The sequence below is a fragment of the Cricetulus griseus genome, chromosome 3 (assembly GCF_003668045.3).
Source record: "Cricetulus griseus strain 17A/GY chromosome 3, alternate assembly CriGri-PICRH-1.0, whole genome shotgun sequence".
Taxonomy (NCBI): Eukaryota; Metazoa; Chordata; class Mammalia; order Rodentia; family Cricetidae; genus Cricetulus; species Cricetulus griseus.
This window is the reverse complement of record NC_048596.1, coordinates 55,608,546-55,628,156: the sequence shown is the minus strand read 5'-3', so window position 1 is coordinate 55,628,156 and position 19,611 is coordinate 55,608,546. Positions and strand designations below refer to the sequence as shown.

The 19,611-nt window shown below is 48.5% G+C and overlaps 1 protein-coding gene across 1 annotated transcript in view; it reads right to left on the bottom strand.

Moving 5' to 3' along the window:
- Lrp5 (LDL receptor related protein 5) overlaps window positions 1–19,611 on the bottom strand; it is a 107,849-nt gene that overhangs the window by 31,855 nt on the left and 56,383 nt on the right. Inside the window, exons 6-12 of the mRNA XM_027408770.2 lie at window positions 18,553–18,949; window positions 16,437–16,608; window positions 10,466–10,682; window positions 8,064–8,353; window positions 5,081–5,307; window positions 3,841–4,025; window positions 1,689–2,012 (exon numbers count right to left, since the gene is read on the bottom strand). Of these exons, the coding sequence (XP_027264571.1) occupies window positions 1,689–2,012; window positions 3,841–4,025; window positions 5,081–5,307; window positions 8,064–8,353; window positions 10,466–10,682; window positions 16,437–16,608; window positions 18,553–18,949 (1,812 nt within the window). The remainder of the gene's footprint in view (window positions 1–1,688; window positions 2,013–3,840; window positions 4,026–5,080; window positions 5,308–8,063; window positions 8,354–10,465; window positions 10,683–16,436; window positions 16,609–18,552; window positions 18,950–19,611) is intronic.

Below are 19,611 nucleotides of genomic sequence, written 5' to 3'. Positions count from 1 at the left end.
ACCCCTTAGACACAGAGCAGTCAGCTGGCCCAAGTGATGGGTCTTCTACTCTCTCTGTCATGGCTGTTTCTGTTACCACCCCAAAGTCTGTATGGTTGTTCTGAATAGATTAATACAATTTTTGTTTGTTTATTTTTGGAAATAGCGTCTCACGTAGCATAGAGTGGCCTCGAACTCCTCATTCCCAGCCCCAGGGATAATTTTAAGATGGGTTTTTATTATTTTTAAAATTATATGTGTGAGTGTGTATGTGTGTCTGAGTGTAGGTGTATGAAATTGAATGTAGGCGCTCACAGACACCAGAAGTGGGAAAACTGCTTCTGGAGAGATCAGAAAGTAGGCTGGCTTCTCCTTCCCAGCAGGGAGCACAGACCCTGAGGCCCAAGACCAGCTGCCCAGATTCAGAAACTAAGCCACCAGGCAGTATCCAGGAACAGGGGATTAGGGTAGGTAGTTTGAAATCCAAGCCACTGTCCCAACACCCTAGGAAGTAAGAGCTTTTGTTTCTGTACCTCTATCTGTCCTAGAAGAGCACAGCCTCAGCAGGGCATGGGCACATACAGCACTCAGGAAAGCAGAGGCAGGTGGATCTCTATGAGTTTGAGGACAGTCTTATTTACACAGCAAATCCCAGGCCAGCTACACAGTGAGACTTTGTCTCAAAAAAAAAGAACTGGTTGCTCTTCCAGAGGATCTAGGTTCCAATTCCAGCACCTTCATGGCATCTCACACTGTCTTTAACGCTAATACCAGAGCATCCAAGGTCCTCTTCTGGCCTCTCTGGGCACTATGCACACATGTGGTGCACAGATATACATGTAAGTGAAACTTCTACATACATAAGATAATAAACAAAAATAAAATAAAATAAAATAAAAACTCCTGGGAGGCCAAGCTCTGGCCCTGGACCACTTCAGACAAGCTCAGTGTTGGGAACATTTTCTGTCCTTTCAAACTTCAGGGTCCTCACTGATTGAACAGGGAAAGGCAAAACAGCTATTATGGAGGCTGCAAGAGACCCAGGTGACAGAGACCCTAAGAACTGTACAGTTCTGTGTAGAGGTGAAACTGTATCTGGATCTCCACCAACATCACAAAAGAGCTTGGTGTCAGGACACAGCTGTGCTCACAGAAGGCTACAAGGACATCACCCCCTGGCCTTCTGAATCTCATGTTCCCTCCCATGGATGTGACAACACCGGCACACCTATTGGGACAGTAAGAAGGGGACTGTACAGGCTCTTGTGAAGCCACCATCAAGGTCAAGAATGCAGACTCAGGAGCCATTCTGGTGGCTCCAACCGTCTCAGCTGTACAGACTTGAGCAGGTAGCTGCACATCTCTGTGCCCCAGGTTCTATAACTGGGATACTCAACCCTATAAGCCTGAGGATCAAATGGGGGAAGCACTCAAGACAGCGTTGGCAATACACTAAGATGTTCCCTCCCCCAATCTCCTAAAGGATTCTACATTCAAAGACCCTCCCCACAGAACCAGGAACCTAAGGGGTTTGCCCTCAGCGAGTCTGGCACTATCAAGCGTATAGTACCATGAAGCCTGTGCAGTGTATGACCTGCCTAACATTCATGTACAAAAGACACCCAGACTTCTCTTCCATCTCAGCCCACAGTACCAGGTTTTCTAAGGGGCTAAGGCATGGGGCGTGCAGTGGGCATCAAGGCACTTACGGCTGCAGTTGCGGCTGCTGGGGTCCAGCGTGTAATGTGAAGCACAGCCACAGCGGTGGCCTCCAGGGATGGCAAGGCATAGCTGCCCACACTGGCCATTGCTGTGCACACAGTCATTGAGGCCGTCCTGACGGGAGGAGTGGAACACCAATATGTCCATGACGAAGTCTAGGTGGCCCTGGATGAGGGTGCGGTTCTGCCCACTGGTCTTGTCGGCCCGCTCAATGCTATGCAGGTTCCAGTCAGTCCAGTAGATGTAATCACTGTACTGTGTCAGGCCAAAGGGGTACGGCAGATCGTCAGCTATTACCATGCGCTCCTGACCTGTGTGGGGACACAACACAATAAGAGGTCAGTAGAGAGCTGTAAGGCCAACAAGCTCAGGGAAGTTCTAGGAGAGTCAAGCTAACCTCGTTCCAGGAATCTCAGCAGAAAAGCCTGAGCAGTTTCAGGAATCGGGATGGCTATCCCCCTAGGTGGCAAATCCACCCAGTGTAATCAGGGAGAAACCCATATAACATCAGCCAAAGGACACTCACAGGACAATCAGCAGAAAGTAACTTGGTTTCTTTGTTTATTCTGACAGTGCTTCAGTTTTGCAGCCTAGGCAGGCATAGAACTTACTCTGTAGCCTAGGCTGGCCTCAAATTCACAACGATCGTCTTGGCTCAGCCTGCCAACTGCTGGGATTCTAGGAATGAGTCAGCATGCCTGGCTCCATTTTATCTAATCCAGCACATGGACCATTTATACCTGACCCCACACTCACACGGCTACAATGTCCCCAAGGAGACTCCCAGCAATGGAAAAGGACAGATGTGTGAGATCTTGCAGAGAAATCCCAGCCTTCCCAAGAGCAGGATGACATAGAGTGAACTGGGCAGATCTGTCTTCCTGTTCTACCTTTTACCAGGGGCTCAGTGTACTGGTGCCACCCAACACACAGCCGACTTGAGGCCATGTGTCAAGGAGAGACAGGGAACAGGCCTGGCAGAGCAGAGCAGAATAAGGTTCTAAAACAAGGTTCTAGAACAAGGTTCTAGGCAAGGAAGGAGCCTAAAGATTCTCAGAGCCCCTGGACCAGGCACAGGTCCAGCCTGCACATCTACACTTTATACTCTGGTGCTGCAGGCCCATGTCTCTTCATGTGTTTTAGTCAAGGCACAAATAGTACTAACGAAAATAAGCTTGTGATACGAGAACAAGCTTGTCATATCAGAAAAAGCAGAAAAACATAAGTAGTATAACTTAAAGGAAAGTTATTTTCAAAAACAGCTCTCAACAGCCCGGCAGTGGTGACAGACACATTAATCCCAGCACTTGAGAGGCGAAGCAGGCAGATCTTCATGAGTTTGAGGCCACCCTGGTCTACAGAACTAGTTCTTGAGCAGTGAGGGGCACACAACAGAGAAACCCTGTCTTAAAACAATCAAAAACCAGGTCTCTATCTATCTATTTATCCATCCACCCACCCAGTCAGCCAGCCAGCCGGCCGGCCAGCCTTGTGCATCCCAGGCTAGCTTCAAGTTCCCTATGTTACCACAGATGACCTCTTGCCTCCACCTCCTGAGTCCTGGGATTATAGGCTATATTGTCGCACTTAGTTTATGTGATGCAGGGGATGGGGACAAAACCCATAGGTTTCATGCATGCTCAGCTAGCACTCTACCAACAGAGCTACATCCTAGCCGAAAATTATTTCTAAAAAGCAAAAACATGCACAAAAATATTCAGATCCTAAAAGACGAATACCATGTATTTAAAACTTAGCTTTTAAATACAAAGATTAGGAGGGTACGGCCATCGAGGAGGAGCTTATGCTACTGGGTGACAGAGGACAAATCTGGCCCTGAGGATATCTAAAGTAGCCTTGCTGGGTGATCTCAGACAAGTCCTATGACATATCCAGTCTCAGTTTCCCCACTAATAAAAAGGACTACCATGTGGTAGAGGGTGAAATACCACTCCTGGCTCAGGATACCAGGGATAGATGGAGATATACAAGAGAGAGAAGAATGCTTGTGGCTATGCCCATACCTTTGGGATGCCAAGTGGTTCATAATCCAGAGTAGCCTAGCATGTGTAAGGAGAGTGAAACCAGAGCCCTGCCACTCAGCGCCCATACCACAGCCCTGAGGTCACCAGCCCTCACCCAGCATGTTGGAGGACTCAATCATGTTGGTGTCCAGGTCAGTCCAGTACAGTCGCTGGTCGGCGTAGTCAATAGTGAGGTCATTGGCCCGGCCCACCTTGTCTACCAGCGTCATGCAATTGGTCCCATCCATGAAGGCCCGCACGATCCTCGGCTTGCCGCCCCACTCAGTCCAATAGATGTAGCTGGAAAGTACAGGAGAGGAAAGATGGGCAGGGCTCAGGTGAGTTCTGGCTTAATGCAGGGTTTGGGGAAAAGAGTAGCCACCATCTCCTAGACTCAGCCCCCTTGCTCTGAGGGAAGTCAGTCAATGATAGAACCCCAGGAAATAAAAAGGAGCCAGTTTCAGCTGTGCTTCAGCCATAGCTCTGGCTCTCCCCAGGGGCCAGGAAGAACTCTCGAGCAGCCAACACAGGACAAGTAGAGGAGGCCATCAGACAAGGTTGTCTAAGCAGGCAACATATCTTAACTAAGGTGGCTGATTGCTGGTGTGTCCTGTCACTCAAGAGAGATGTGGGCAAATTCAGATGGATGGAGCTTCTTCTCTCATAGAGTGAAAACCCTGACTAGGGATAACACAACACAGAGGGCCCCTTCCTCCTCTTCCTCTGCATATCTGAGAAAGATGCTCACATTCAAAGGCTTGGAAAATTTTCTTGGCCTTGGTAACCATCTGGACATTTGTCTTCCTCCTGCCATCCTGCCTGTGTTCCAGGCATGGGACAGGATTCAGTTGTCCCCCATGACAATATGGACTCTCTATGGGGTGAGTATGTGCCCTGCACGACAAGGGACACTTGGGACTAGAAAGAGACTGCATTTGGCCCACCGGGCTCCAGCTTCCAGGGTAGCCTAAGTGTTACTTAAGACAGCCCATGTGGGGCTGGAGAAATGGCTCAGGGGTTAAGAGCACTGACGGCTCTTCCAGAGAACCTGAGTTCAATTCCCAGCAACCACATGGTGGCTCACAATCATCCATAATGAGATCTTGTGCCCTCTTCCAGCCTGCAGGCATACATGCAGGCAGAACATTATATACATAATAAATTAAAAAAAAATCTTAAAAAATAAATAAATAAAGACAGTCCATGTGAAAGCAGCCAGAGGTCTGTGGCTGACAGTGGCTTCAATGCTGTAAGCATAAAGAGCTAGGAAGGGGGAGGCAGTGACTTCAACACAGAGGCACTTGTGAACAGATGGACAGGGCCTGGATCGAGTGACAGGCAATAACAGTGCTTACCCTTTAGTAGGATCCAGCGCCAGAGACCTGGGGTTGTCAAGGTCTTTCCACACAAGCACCTGACGGAACTGCCCATCCAGCCGGGCCACCTCTATCCTATTGGTCCCTGTGTCAGCCCAGTAAAGGTTCTTGCCCATCCAGTCCACAGCCATTCCTTCAGGGTAGTCTAGGCCAAACTCAATCACGTGTTCCACTGAGCTCCCATTCATGAAGGCTCGGCTGATAGTCTGGGAGGGTGAGGATGGAAAGGGCCATGTTAGGATCCATCATCTTTTGTAGACATCAACCAGGAGACAGCAGACTCACCAAACAGATAACTGAAAGGCAGGAAGATGACTTCCGTAGAAAAAGCAACTTGGATATTTGTGCATGTCCATGTGTGTGATTTTACACAGATGGAGAATCTAGAAAACACTCCACCCAGTAATCATACTTGAATCTGGGAAGGAATAAAAATATAGAAGACTGCACTGAGAGATGGTTCAGAGGTTAAGAGCACTTGCTGCTCAATCGTGAGAACCAGAATTCAGATTCTGGCTCCTACAGACAGCTCATAGACACTTGTAACTATTTCAGAGGAATGGACACTGTCATCTGGCCTCTGTGTACACTGGACACATATATGCTCATATAGTCACAGACATAAATGTACATATGTAAAATAAAATCATGTATGTATGTATGTATGTATGTATGTATGTGCATGGCAAGGAAATTTTCAAACATGAAACTGCTTTAGGAACTGTTAACAATTAGAAACGGAGTGAGGCTGGAAAGTTAGCCCGGGGATTAAGAGCACTTGTTGGTCTTGTAGAGGAACAAACAGTTCCCAACACCCACATGATAGCCTTCAACCACCTGTAAGTCTAGTTCAGGGCACCAAACACCCTCATCTTTTGACTTCCAAGTCATTTCTTTAAAAATGGAAAAAAAAAAAAAAAACTGCCAAGAGGAGTGGTGTATGCCTTTAATCTCAACAGGCAGGCAATCTCTTGAGTTGGAGGCCAGCCTAGTATACAGAGCAAGATCGCACAGGGAAACATGGTCTCAAAAAACCAAAGAGAGAGAAAGAGAGGGAGGGAGGAGAGAGAGAGAGAGAGAGAGAGAGAGAATTAGGAAAGGACTGGAGAGATGACTTAGTGGTCACAAGTGAATGCTACTCTTGCAGAGGACCCAAATTTTGTTTCCAGCACCCACATCAAGCATCTCATAACTGTAATTGCAGCTTCAGAAGATCTGACACCTTTTTCTGGTCTCCACAGACACATAAATGAAATTAAACATTAAAAATAAATAAGTAAATAACCACAAGCAAATAAATAGTAGCTTCAGATACAGGTGATCTTGTTTCTCTGTACCTCCCTACCCCCAGTCCCCCTTTCTTGAATCAGGACAGTCCAGGCTAGTCTCAAACTCATGGCAATCCTCTTGCCTCAGACCCCTGAGTACTAGAATTACAGGCATACACCACTATATCCCCAAAGGTGATCAAAATGTGTTAGTCATATGGTACAGTAGGGATCAGTTTTCACTAGAAAGGGATAGATAGGATTTTAGGTTTCTCACACCTCATAGAAATAACACCATTCCTCAGCCTGGTGGCACAAAAAAGCCGTAGGCAATCTCTAAACACACAGGGATCACCATATTCCAAGAGAACCATTTACAAAACCATCATGTTCCACAGACCCCCATTTAGGAGACAAGTCTCTTCCACTGTTCATCATCCAGGACAATGACACCTGCACGGTGACTGGAAACAGATACAAGGTAAATGGACTGTGGGAAAGTATTGGTCAATGCCAAGTTTCACCAAGCATTTCTCAAAGTACTTTGCAAAAGCCTTGGGCATGTCACCCCGACCTACCACAATAGTCATTCATATTTGCTTATTAAATTAGGGACACTACACTTAAGTGTCAGCACCCAGGAGGCAGAGGGAAGGTGGATCTCTGTGAGTTCAAGTCCAGCTGATCTACCCATCAAGTTCTAAGCCACTTAGAGCTCCACAAAAAGATGCTGTCCAAAAACAAAGGAACAAACAAAAGTAGGTGGACTAATGTTTTATCAGCCTGCACTGAGTGATATTCAATACTACAACTCTGTTTTCTTTCTGTGTGTGTTTCCATGTGTACGCACTCCCCATGAGTATGGGGAGACCCAAGGCTGGCACTGTTACTCACGAAAACAGGTCTCTTAACTGAACCCAGAGTTTGCTTATACAACTAGTCTAGCTGGTCAGCTTGCAACAAGGACCACCTGCCTCTGCCTTCAGAGGCTGGGAGTTCTGGCAGCCTGCTACACCCACCAGAAAATTGTAACTCTGGTTCTTACATTTGCCATTTGTATGGCAAGCTCCTTGACCACTAAAATACCTTCTTAGTCTCAATACTTTAATTTACTTAAGATCGAAAAACTATCTTAGGTTCACTTTTATTTTATGTTTGAGTGTTTTGTCTGAATTTATGTCTGTGTACTACATGCATGCAGTACCTACTGAGGCCAGAGGAGGGCACTGGATCCCTTGGAACTGGAGTTACAGATTGTTATGAACCACCAAGTGGTTCCTCATGGATCCTCTGGAACCTGGATCCTCTGGAAGAGCAAGCAAGCAGCCAGTGCTCTTAACTACTGAGCCGTCTCTTCTGCCCCTCATTTTTAAAAACATTTTATGTGTACCTGAGTATGCCTGAGCACATTTAAGTGCACCATGTGTATACAGTACTACCCACAAAAGCCAGAAGAGGATATCAGATCCCTTGGAGCTGGAGCTGCTACGTGATATAATGAGGCACCTGATGTGAATGCCAGGAACTGCATTCAGATGCTCTGGAAGGCAGCATTCTCAACTCCTGAACCATCTATCACCCTAATAAGATAGTTCTTAAAATAATAATAATAATCAGCCATAGAGCACACATAGGCAGTTTCACAGACAAGGTCCCACAGAAAGCTCAGGCATTTGCAGCCTCACACAAGGTACCTTGAGACTGACATCTGTCCAGTAGATGTGGTTGTTGGACACATCAAAGTCCAGTGCAGAGGCCTCTTTGACACCTGTGAGTGGGATGGCCACATCGTTGTTGTTCGTCTCCAGGGAAATCCTGTGGATGGTGGCTCTGCTGGTGAACACCAGGAAGGCCTCAGGGATAATGCAGGTCTTCATGTCACTCAACAGCTCCAGGCCAATGGGGCAGCCGCACTTGGTGGCATGAGGGGTGAAGAAGCATAGGTGGCTGCACCCTCCGTTCCCGTCCGCACATGGGTTGGTTCCTGTGAGTCGAACACATAGCTCTAGACTGGCCAAGGAGAGGTATAGCTCATTCACAGTTGTGCGTAGCTGTATTCCTGCCACCCACCAAAAGGAGACAATATTGATAGTGGCAACTGAGTACAGCAAATCAAGGGTGGTGCGGCCAGGGCTACAACCAGCCCACTGAGGAGTGATGGTACTACACCTCAATGTCTGTTCAGCTGTGGCTTCTCAACTCTGACCCTGCTTATTGGGTTGGCTCTTATCATTCTTCCAGAATGTTCTGATTCACTGACTCCCTTGGCAACCCATAAAACTCAGGTGTGCCACGGACAGTGCATGTTTCTATTAAAGCATACAGACCTATTTTGGACCAGGCTATTATCTCATTCTGCTTCCAAATTGCTGCTAGAAGCAACTTAGTTGTTAGGAATTTAGCTTTTTTTTTTTTTTTTTTTTTTTTTTTTTTTTTTTTTTTTTTAAGACTCGGGCTTGAGAGATGGCTCAGAGGTTAAGAGCACTGACTGCTCTTCCAAAGGTCCTGAGTTCAATTCCCAGCAACCACATGGTGGCTCACAGCCATCCATTATGAAATCTGCTGCCCTCTTCTGGTGTGCAGATAGATATACATGGAAGCAGAATGTTGTATACATAATAAATAATACCTTTAAAAAAAAAAAAAGACTCTTCTTCCTCTTATCACAAGATGGGGGAGGTGAGACACCGAAGGGGGTGGTGACAGGCCCACCCACCCTTCTCAGCCCAGGGAGGCTTGCTTTAGCCTTATCTTCTTCCCAACAGATACAGGTGAGCCTGTTCTGCATCCTGTGCATGACAAGTGCTTTTCCACAGGTGGCTGGTGAAATGGAGCCTGTCGGTCCTATGGGCTGCTGTGTGGTCTATCACAGTGACAAAAGGTACAAGCCACGCCCATGGTCACCCATCATGCTTCCCTGGTGGGCCCACACTGCCTCTGTTCAGATGTCTCTTCTGCCAATCACACCCTGCCTGATCATTTAGATCCAAGCTCAATCACCTCCCTCCTTACTTTGTGTGTGTTTGCATGTGCACACAAGTGGAGGTAAACTTCTGGGTACCCCCATGTGGGCCAAGTGTTGAACTCAGGGTGTCAGGTTTGGCAGGAAGTTCCTTTACTCACTGAACCATCTCACTAGCACAATGATTTGGGTTTTGTTTTGTGTGTGTGTGTGTGTGTGTGTGTGTGTGTGTGTGAGAGAGAGAGAGAGAGAGAGAGAGAGAGAGAGAGAGAGAGAGAGAGAGAGAGAGAGAGAGAGGTGCAATCGCTGGAGGTCGGAAGATGGTTTTGGGTGAGCCTCAAGCTAAAGTCCCAGAACTTGGGTTCTCCAGAAGACTGGGGGCCGCTGAACTCGGAACCACCTCTCCAGCCTGAGCCACCTCTCTAACATCACACCTACCTGTTGATTACAAACAAGGGGCCCACAGCACTGGGGCCTCCTCTTCCATTTCTTTATCAGGGAAAGTCTCCAGTACCTGAGGCATGCAGGTGTGGCACCAGGCATGGGAGTGGCAGGGCAGACAGGACAGAGCCACTGCTCTGTGGAAGAGTCCCTGGTCCCCACAAGGACGTTTCTGAGTGAAACTTATGGATCTGCATTTGCAGTCCTCAAGACAACCCAACAAGCCAAATAAAGTTCTCCTAAGTGAAATCTGACCATCCTGCCTTTCAGGAAAAAAGTGTGTTTGAGAGTCATAGCCCAGCTCAGCCACAAGGGCAAGGCAAATATAGTGAGTTCTGGGTTCAACCACCTGCTACTCACAGGGCTTTCTCTCTCTGTCCCCAGTGTTCATGGGGTGGGAACTAGGATTAGCATACTGAAGTTCTTACCAGGGCTGGTACACATTGAGGAGACACATGTCAGCCATAGTTATTCCCAACCGTCTAATCTTTGACCACTATCAACATAGTTTCCCTGCGCAACACATCACCCCTACTCCCACCTATCCTTAGCCAGACAGAGTCACCATTTCCTGTCCTCACCATCCTCAGAGTAGGATACCCTCCTGCACACCAAACCCAGGTCTGAACCTGTCACCTTTCCTGGTGCCAATTAGCCAAGCTGAGACATGGCTCGGAGCTTTCCTGGACTCACCGACAACCTTGGCCACATTCACCGCTTTGAGCCCCATCAGGTCAGGCAACTGATCGATGATGACATCCCGGCTGGCCTTGACCTTGTGTACCCTCTCAATACTGCGTCGCTGCCAGTCGGTCCAGTAGATGAAGTCCCCCAGCAATGTGAACCCAAAAATGTGTGGGAGCTTGTCCTCTAGCAGGGTCCGCCGCTTTGTCCCATCTATGTTGATCACCTGTGTGTTGGCAGAGACACGGGCCTGGGTGGTTAAGGGCCATACCAAGAGCCTACCTGGGGCCTGCCTCAGGCTTGAGCTGCCCAGGAGCTTTCATTCAACCACCATCTAGCCAGGGGCCATGAGATGTCAGGCGCTATGGTACAAATGGCATTTCCCACACACATTCTTGGCTGATGGACTGAGCACTGTTCCTAGAACCTCCTAACCTAGGTGTGGATGCTGTGAAAGGGAGTTCTCTCCCTGAGTGCTGATGAGGCATGGACTGGGGCCTGGAGTACCAAGGAAAAGAGCTCAGAACGGGACGAGCACTGTAGGAAGGCTTCCTGAGATCCAGTAGCAATGCCTGCTACAGGTGCAGAGGTGGGCATATAACACAATTTCAAAGGGCCAGGCCACCCCACAACCTGGACAGGCACCTCTAGTTATAAACCTAACCCCACAGGCCTATGGTACTTTCCTTCCCTGTCCACCTGGCACGAAAGACCAAGTCTTCTTCTGGAAAAGGCTATGATGATCAAAAACAAAACACTAAGACTGGGGGTGTGGCTCAGCTGGTAGAGGGCATTCCTGGCATCCAAGAGGCCCTAGGTTTGATCCCAAGCACCAATAAACTAATTGGTAGGGCATACAGACAATCCTAGCACTCAGGAGGTGCAAGAAAGAAAAGGAGTTCAAGACCATCCTCAGCGACGTAGTCATTTCAAGACCATCCTGAGACCCGGTTTGTTTGTTTGTTTGGTGTTGTTTGGTTTTTGTTATTGTTTTTAAAATTCACAGGATAAACGGGACTCTAGTGACCCACAAAGACCAACAGTGGCAGCAGCAAATCCCAGGCTCAGGGCTCTCAGGACAGGATGATGAAATACACCAGGTAATTACAGGCAAGCCTTGGCTGGCCTCTTGAGCCTCTTGCTCATCAGGAGAGCAGGCAGGCTGAGCACTGACACTAAACCACTACAGTTCAACAGCAGGAGATGAAAGTGCTGATTCAGCAGAGAAGACCGTGCAGTTCCAGCGCCTACAGCCAGGGGGCCCTCACCACTCTACCCCATGGTGCTTCACCAAGCACCCCATGGGCCTCAGTATCCACCTGCAGCAGGAGACCAGACTAATCAATCAATTGCTAACCCACCCTGGAGATATAAAACAAAGAACCAAAGCTGAGCTCCTATCTAAAGCCATTCAGGCCGACTTGGAGGCCATCAAAGCTGCTGTGAGATCATCTGCCCAGTACTGGCAAAGGCAGTTAGTTGTTGGGGGGGGGGGGGCATAGGCAGGGGTCATCTTGGCTGGAGGCTGCAGTTAGGACTGAAATCTCTGGCTCAATGACGTCAAGTGAGCAGTAGAGGGCAGTAACAGCCAGCTTCAGTTCACACAGCCCAGAGTTCAATGCTTTTTTTTTTTTTTTTCAGGAGAGTTTTCTGAGTAACCCTGGCTGCCCTGGAACTTGATCTGTACACCAGGCTGACTTTGAATTCAAGATATCTAGCACCTCTGCTTCCCAAGTGCTGAGTTTAAAGGCGTGAGCCACCATGGCTAGGCCAGAGTTCTTTTTTTTTTTTTCCTTTTCCTTTCTTCAAGACAGGGTTTCTCTGTATTGCTTTGGAGGTTGTCCAGGAACTCTGTAGACCAGGCTGGCCTCAAACTCACAGAGATTCACCTGCCTCTGCCTCCCCAGAGTTCATTCTTATATTCCCATGACAAGACAGACAGAGGTGGTACACAGGCCGCAAGCTGTGAGTTAAACATCTGGGGGAATGATTGACCTTCAGCACAAACCATTAGCACATGGAGCTCCCCAACCTGGGGAGAAGAGAGAAGAGTGGGTGAGAGAAGAGGGCAGTGACAGGCAGGGCTCCAGGTGACCTAGGGACCCTGCAATTCCTCAATACAGGCACAACAGGGCCTGGGAAAGGATTGATGATGCTAAAATAAGATCCTCATCTGAACAAAGACTCTAGTTTTAATCTACCAGAAGTCAGCATTATCTCTTGTGTCTTCTCAATTTCTCTCTGTGTCTCTGTTGTGTGTACCAAGTATGTGTGTGCCATGGTGTAAGTGTGGAAGTCAGGACAACTTTCATGAATCAGTTCTCACCTTCCATCATGTGGGTTCCAAGGCTTTGAGTATAGGTTATCACAGGCTTGGTGACAAGCACCTTTACCTGCTGAGCCATCTTTCCAGTCCCTTGTTGTGTTCATTCTTCCTTCCTTTGCTATCTTTTCTTTTGAGATAAGATTTCAGATAGCCCAGGCTGGACGAAGGTTCACCACGTCCCATTCTCATGCCTCTGCCTCCCTAATGCTGGAATTACAGGTGTCCACCACCATATTTACTTTATATCATGCTTTGGGATGGAACCCTGGGTCTCGTGCATGCTAAACAAGAATTCTACCAACTGAGCCATATCCCTAACCCAATTTATAAGACTAAACTTCCAAGCATGAAGAAGCAAACCGTGGTAGAGAGCCTCTTCCTGGATCCATTCTAGAACAGTGAAAGAATCCCACAAAGTCACTAAGAGAAAGAGGGGAACATACCAGATAGCTCAGCCTTGTCTCCTACTCCCTGATTGCCCTGATAAAAAATGAGAGGTCAGAGTTTTCCTGGCCAGGTCATAGCCACACCCAGGCTGGATCTGGGTTTGCATAGTGGCAGAGCCTCCCTGTAACAGAGGAGCCACACCCCATGCTCTCCCCTTGGTAGAGATTACAAACCTCTCAGAAATGGAAGAAAATGAGACTGGCAAAAAGCAATTCTTACATGCTCTACTGTGTGGGAATAGAAATTACAGAAATGGGGCTGGAGAGATGGCTCAGAGGTTAAGAGCACTGACTATTCTTCCAGCGGTCCTGAGTTCAATTCCCATGGTGGCTCACAATCACCTTAAATGAGATCTGGTGCCCTATGCTGGAGTGCAGGCAGAATACTGTGCACAAATTAATAAATAAAATCTTAAAAAAAAAAAAAGAAATTACAGAAATGTCCTATGGTGGTTTGGGGTGGGGGGGATCTTTCTCTGTAGCTTTGGTTAGCCTGGAACTTGCTATGTAGACAGGTTGGCCTCAAACTCACAGAGCTTTACTTGCCTCTGCCTAGGATTAAAGTCATGCACTGTACAAATGTTTTACACCTGTCCATCATATTGTGCAGTGCCTGTGTATGCCAGCAGACAGCATCACATCCCTGGAACTGTAGTTACAAATGACTTTGAGTAAACCACACTTTAAATGCCGATTGACATGGAATTCCACTCCCAGACAACCCTCAGGGAAAACTAAAAATGACATTCAGGCAAAAAAAAAAACGTATACACAAATATCCACAGCAATCTTTCCTGATCAATGGACAAGAGGAAAGACCAGTGAGAAGGGCTGCAGTGTCCACCACGCGTTGGCATGGAACCTGCTCCAAAAGAGAAAGAGGTGTTTGTACATGGGACAGCATGGAGACTGAGTACATTTTGCTCCCAACAAAGCCAGATATAAAATGCTATATCTAGACTACAGGGGTCTAGTCACAGGAAATATACCCAAGAAACCAAGCCATAGAGGCAGAAGGTAAGGAGTGTCCCCAAGTGCTGAGGGACCAGAAACATGGGGAATGACTATGACCTGGCATGGGGCTTGCTCTCCAGGTGAGGAAGTATTCTGGAAGGAGACAGCAATGATATCATACAACCCTGGACACATTAAACAGAAACAGCTATGTGTGCCAGCATCTGTGGATGCCGTATATCCTTGTCACACTCCCGTTGGCACACCCCATGCTCTCCCCTGAGAGCTGCTGAGGAGATGAAGATTCCTCAGCAGCCCTGGAGAGACTGGCTTTGGCTCACTAGCCCAGGAACAGGCATTTTCAAACTCTTTTGAGCAACAACTGTTTCTTTTCTTTTTTTTTTAAAGGGGGGTGGTGGTGGAGAGATGGCTCAGTGGTTAAGAGAACTGACTGCTCTTCCAGAGGTCCTGAATTCAATTCCCAGCAGCCACATGGTAGCTCACAACCATTTTTAAGGCTGCCTTATGCCCTCTTCTGGCATGCAGGCATATATGAAGATAGACGACTCATACCTTAAAGAATAATTAAGTAAATAAACAAAATTTTAAAAGGAGATTATCAACTAGAAAGTCCAAGAGAAAAGATTACAAAGCAGCTATTTCTCTCTGTGCTTCCAAGAGAAGGACATCTCCCAACATGTCCCCCACAGAACTGAGGACCCCTGCCCCCCAAGAAACAAAGCTTCAGACACAGCCTCTTCTCCAGCTCCTACGCTTCTCCAGGAGCCATAAGGAGAGTGTCCTCAATGGTGATATCGGCAGATAGGGACACCTACACACAAGGAGCAACAAGAAGCTACCAGAAAAAGCAGGAAGGCGTCTGCCCTGAGACATAAAAGCAGGGCAAAAGAATTGCTTGTGATGCTGACAGAGTCACCTGGCACAAAGGGTCCATCAAAAGCACCCAAGGGGCTCTGCCAAAGACACAGACGGCTGCTGGAGGACGCTGCACAGTCAACTCCTCCACCTACGCCTGCCCACCACACTCAGAGCAGTGAGTCACTGGCTCACACAGTCTTAAGCTGCATGGAGGACACCTGAGAACCAGTATTTTTGGTTTTGTTTTGAGACAGGTTCCTATCACGTAGCCCAAGCAGACCTAGGACTCACCATGTAGCTCATGCCAATCCCTCTGCCTCCTGTTTCAGAGCCAGCACAGACCTCCTCAGACAGACAGAATGAATGAATCACCAGAAATAACTGGCTCTGACTGACAGCTTCATTCCTCTCCTGCCACTTTCCACTCCCTCTCTCTCTTTTTTTTTTCCTAGACAGCGTTTCTCTGTATAGTTTTGGAGCCTGTGCTGGAACTCACTCTAGAGACCAGGCTGGCCTTGAACTCACAGAGATTTTGCCTCCCAAGTGCTGGGATTAAAGTCTCGCACCACCATCACCTGGCCAGAAATCATATTTTAAGAGACTATATATTTAATAACTTTTAAAATGTATTTTTTATTTTGTGCGTGTGTAGGGGCAGGGCACAGACACGTGACACTGCTCATATATGGAGTCCAGCATATGGGTTCCCAGAATTGAACTCATGTTGTGAGAAGCCACTTTCCCCCACTGAACCTTCAGCCAGATCCTGTAAACTTTTTTTTTTGAGATGGGACTCACTATGCAGCCGTCGCTAACCTGGAACTCACTCACTATACAGAGTAGGCTAGCCTCATTTCAGAGAGGTCTGTCCATCTGCCTCTGATTTCCATGTGCTGGAATTAAAGACATGCGCAACCATAACCATTTTTGTTTGGTTTGGGATTGTTTTTTAGACAGGGTCTCTAATATCCCAGGTGCTCAAAATCACCCTGCACTCCTGGTCCTCTTGCCTCCATCTTCTGAGTGCTCAGAATATAGTCACGTGCTACCTACCAAACCCATGTGTGTGGTCCTGGGGATTGAAACCAGGGCACCCCAAATGCTGGGTAAGCACCCTACCAACGGAGCCATATAAACCCATCATAAGTTATTTCTTTGATGATTCCATCAGCTGGGCACAGCAATCTACTGACATCTATGACAAACACACGGGATGGGCAGCAGAGTGTCCAGGACTGGCCTCTGCATGAAACTTTGGGCTCAGGGACCACAAAGAGTCTGGTCAAATGCCACCCGCCCTATATGGTGTGGCTTCTTATACCTGGACGCGCCCCCCCTCCCCAAGGCACACCCCTGCCCCATATGCTTCACTCACCTCGATTTTATCAGTCTTGGCATCCCCCCAATACAGCTTGCCCTCCTGCAGATCCAAAGCCAGTCCATTGGGCCACCCAAGGGAGGTGTTCACCAGGACATGCCGATCTCGCCCATCCAGGTTGGCACACTCAATTTTGGGGTTCTCACCCCAATCTGTCCAGTACATAAGGCTAGAGGGAAAAAAAAAAAAAAACAAATGACCATGATGGTGTCTGTTCTGCCCCTGATACACCCTAGTTCAGAGGACCACATCTCCACCAGCCTGCAAGCCAACATAGCCTACAGCTCGATAGTAACATCAGGACACCCCCACAGCACAGGGTAGCACTGGGCTCCCAGGGGCTGCAGGCTCAGCTTCTTCCCCACAGGAGAGCTCTGGAAGTGACCCTGCACAGGGTCTGGGGCAGCCTTGTCCAGAGCATCAGGGAGCAGGACAGTGGGGAGCCTTCTATGAACAGCAGCAAAGCTCACATATACTCAGGATGTGTGACCTGTGCTCAACTCAAGGATAACACTGAAGGGAAGCAGAGGGCAGAAGTTTGTTGATTTGTTTGGTTTTTGGTTTTAAGACAGGATTCTTTGTCTAGCTTTGGCTGATTTAGAAATAGCTCTATAGATCAGGCAGAGATCCACCTGCCTTTGTCTCCTGAGTGATGGGATTAAAGGCAAGTGCCACCATCGCCTGGTGAGGACAGAAGATTTTTTGTTTTTTTCTTTCGGGTTTTTGAGACAGGGTTTCTCTGTGTATTTGGAGGCTGTCCTGGAAATAGCTCTTGTAAACCACACTGGTTTCGAACTCACAAAGATCTGACTGCCTCTGCCTCCCGAGTGCTGGGAATAAAGGTGTGCGCCACCACCACCCGAGGACAGAAGTTTTAATGCAAGAAAATCCAGGCCACTCTGAGTTCAGGACATGGCCTTGTATCCTGCCAGGTCTGACAAGTCTCCTGGTTCCCTCTGTCTGAAACACTCTTCTTTGGGATCATACACACTTCCCTGGCTGCCACACTTCCCTGGAACCGCAGGCTCAGAAGACACAAGCTGGTAAAGAGCCTGGTATCGGCTTCCCACCTGACTTCACACATGAGAACACTGTGGTCCATGGGGCTGTGACTCCACTGAGTTCGTGGTGCTGTAGCTGGGAAGAGGTCCTAAGCTGACTACCAGATCCCTGCCTCTGAGAGCTTAAGTTAGCCCAGAGCTCCTCGTATCCAGACTCATTGGGAACAACACTGTTCTTTGGCCACTACCACAGAGCAAATTCTTCTGCCTACTATTGGGCCCAGGGTCACTGAAGGACTACTCCTGCCTTGAACACACTCCATTATCAGCCGCTGCCCATAAGGCCCTACTACCCACCCTGCTTCTAGATCTCCACACATAAGCCCTCCAATCTCTCTGCTTATACGGCCCCACAGGCAGGCCGGACACAGCCCTGACACCAGTACCTGGAGGCATCTGCAGTGCCTGCTATGCTCATTCTGTGAAAGAACTTACAGTGATCAGAAGACTACAGCTGTTACTCTAGACCAATGGCTGCCCTCAGGACATAGGTCCACACCCTTCACTAAGCAGACTCTTCTGGCCCCATCCCAGCATCACCCCCAGAGCTTCATGACAGCCTCCCCATCAAGGTCTGCTCAGATAAAGTTCTAGCTCAGGAACCCTCTTCACCACTAGGCACAGATGCTATGTTCTCAGAGGCTCCAGCCCAGCCATGTCCACTTGGCATTTATATGGGTTTCTAGGGGCCAAAAACGCTCATCCTCATATCTGCACAGCCAGCACTTACCTGCTAAGCAATCTCCTGAGCTGCATCCCAGTATTTTGGTGGTTTTTGTTTGTTTGTTTTTTAATGTGGATTCTCAGGATCAACTTGTGTCCATACACTTCCAAGACAGAAACCTTACCGACCAAACCATCGCCCAGCCCTCCAAGCTCTCTCACCCACTACCTAATGGCCTGGCCCAAACTCCTCAAAGTCAAAGACCAGCTGCCTCAGCAGCACTGGGAGCACCGGTCACTGGCTCAGGACTCTCTGCATATTAATAAGCATATTTCAGGGGTGGGGTACAAGGGAATGTTCCAAAGCCCACCTATAGTCCCAGTCTTACCCCATCACAGGGTGCAACACAATGGCCCGAGGTTCATCCAGGTCCTCAGATACCAGGATCTTTCGGGAGGTGCCATTGAGGCGAGTCACCTCAATCCGGTCAGTGCCTGTATCTGTCCAGTAGAGGTTCCGGGCGACCCAGTCCACAGCAATGCCATCGGGGTCATTGATCTCTGTGTTCACAAGTGTCTGTGCGCCTGACCCATCCAGATACGCCCTGCGGATAGCCCGCACCTCATCATCTGTCCAGTACACGTAGCCCTCCAGCGGGTCATAGTCGATGGCAATGGCATGACGGATGTCGCCCACCTGCAGCACTATGTCCGTGAAGTCAGGTGTGTCCAGAGAAATCCTTCTCAGGTCTGTCCTCCGGGCCAGCAGCAGCACTTCCTCAGCCCCTATGGAGACATAAGCAGTGAGGTCAGAGGTCAGTCGCTATGGCTGAAGCAACACAAGACACTAGACTTGCAGTGAGGGAATCCAGGCATGTCTCAGCCAGGCCCTCAGACCACGATAGCGGCTGAGCGGCTGGCTCTGTGAGGCTGACGCTGTGTTTTCCTGGTTTTACAGAAGATAACACTGAAGAGAGGCTGAAGAATCAGCCAGAAGTCCTCTAGCCAGGCCATCTGCTTCCACTAGCGTGAGAGCTGTTTTGCTAGCCCTCTGGTCCCTATCTCCACCACAGCCAGCCTCTGTGAAAAATCCCACTAGAAGCACAGGGCTCCAGACCCCAATTGCCAGTCCCACTCTCCTCATCCATCCAACTACAAAACAGCTTTAAACAGGTACTCTTGTCTTGTTCTGTCACCCAGCTCCCAGCCAGGGACAGGAATCTGTGTCAAAGGACCTGTACCCAGTTCTGACATTCACAGTGCTGGATGGAAGGAGCCTGGGTCCAAAGCTCAGACATCCTCCTGGACACCTGCTGTACAAGCACACAACCACTGACACAAAATGTAAGATAAAAAGCACCTCCGGAGTGAGGCGTCTGCTCTCCCGAGCACAGCATGGCCACTGTGGCCTCTGCAGAGCAGGGCCTTGAGAAAGGCTGCTTTCTAAA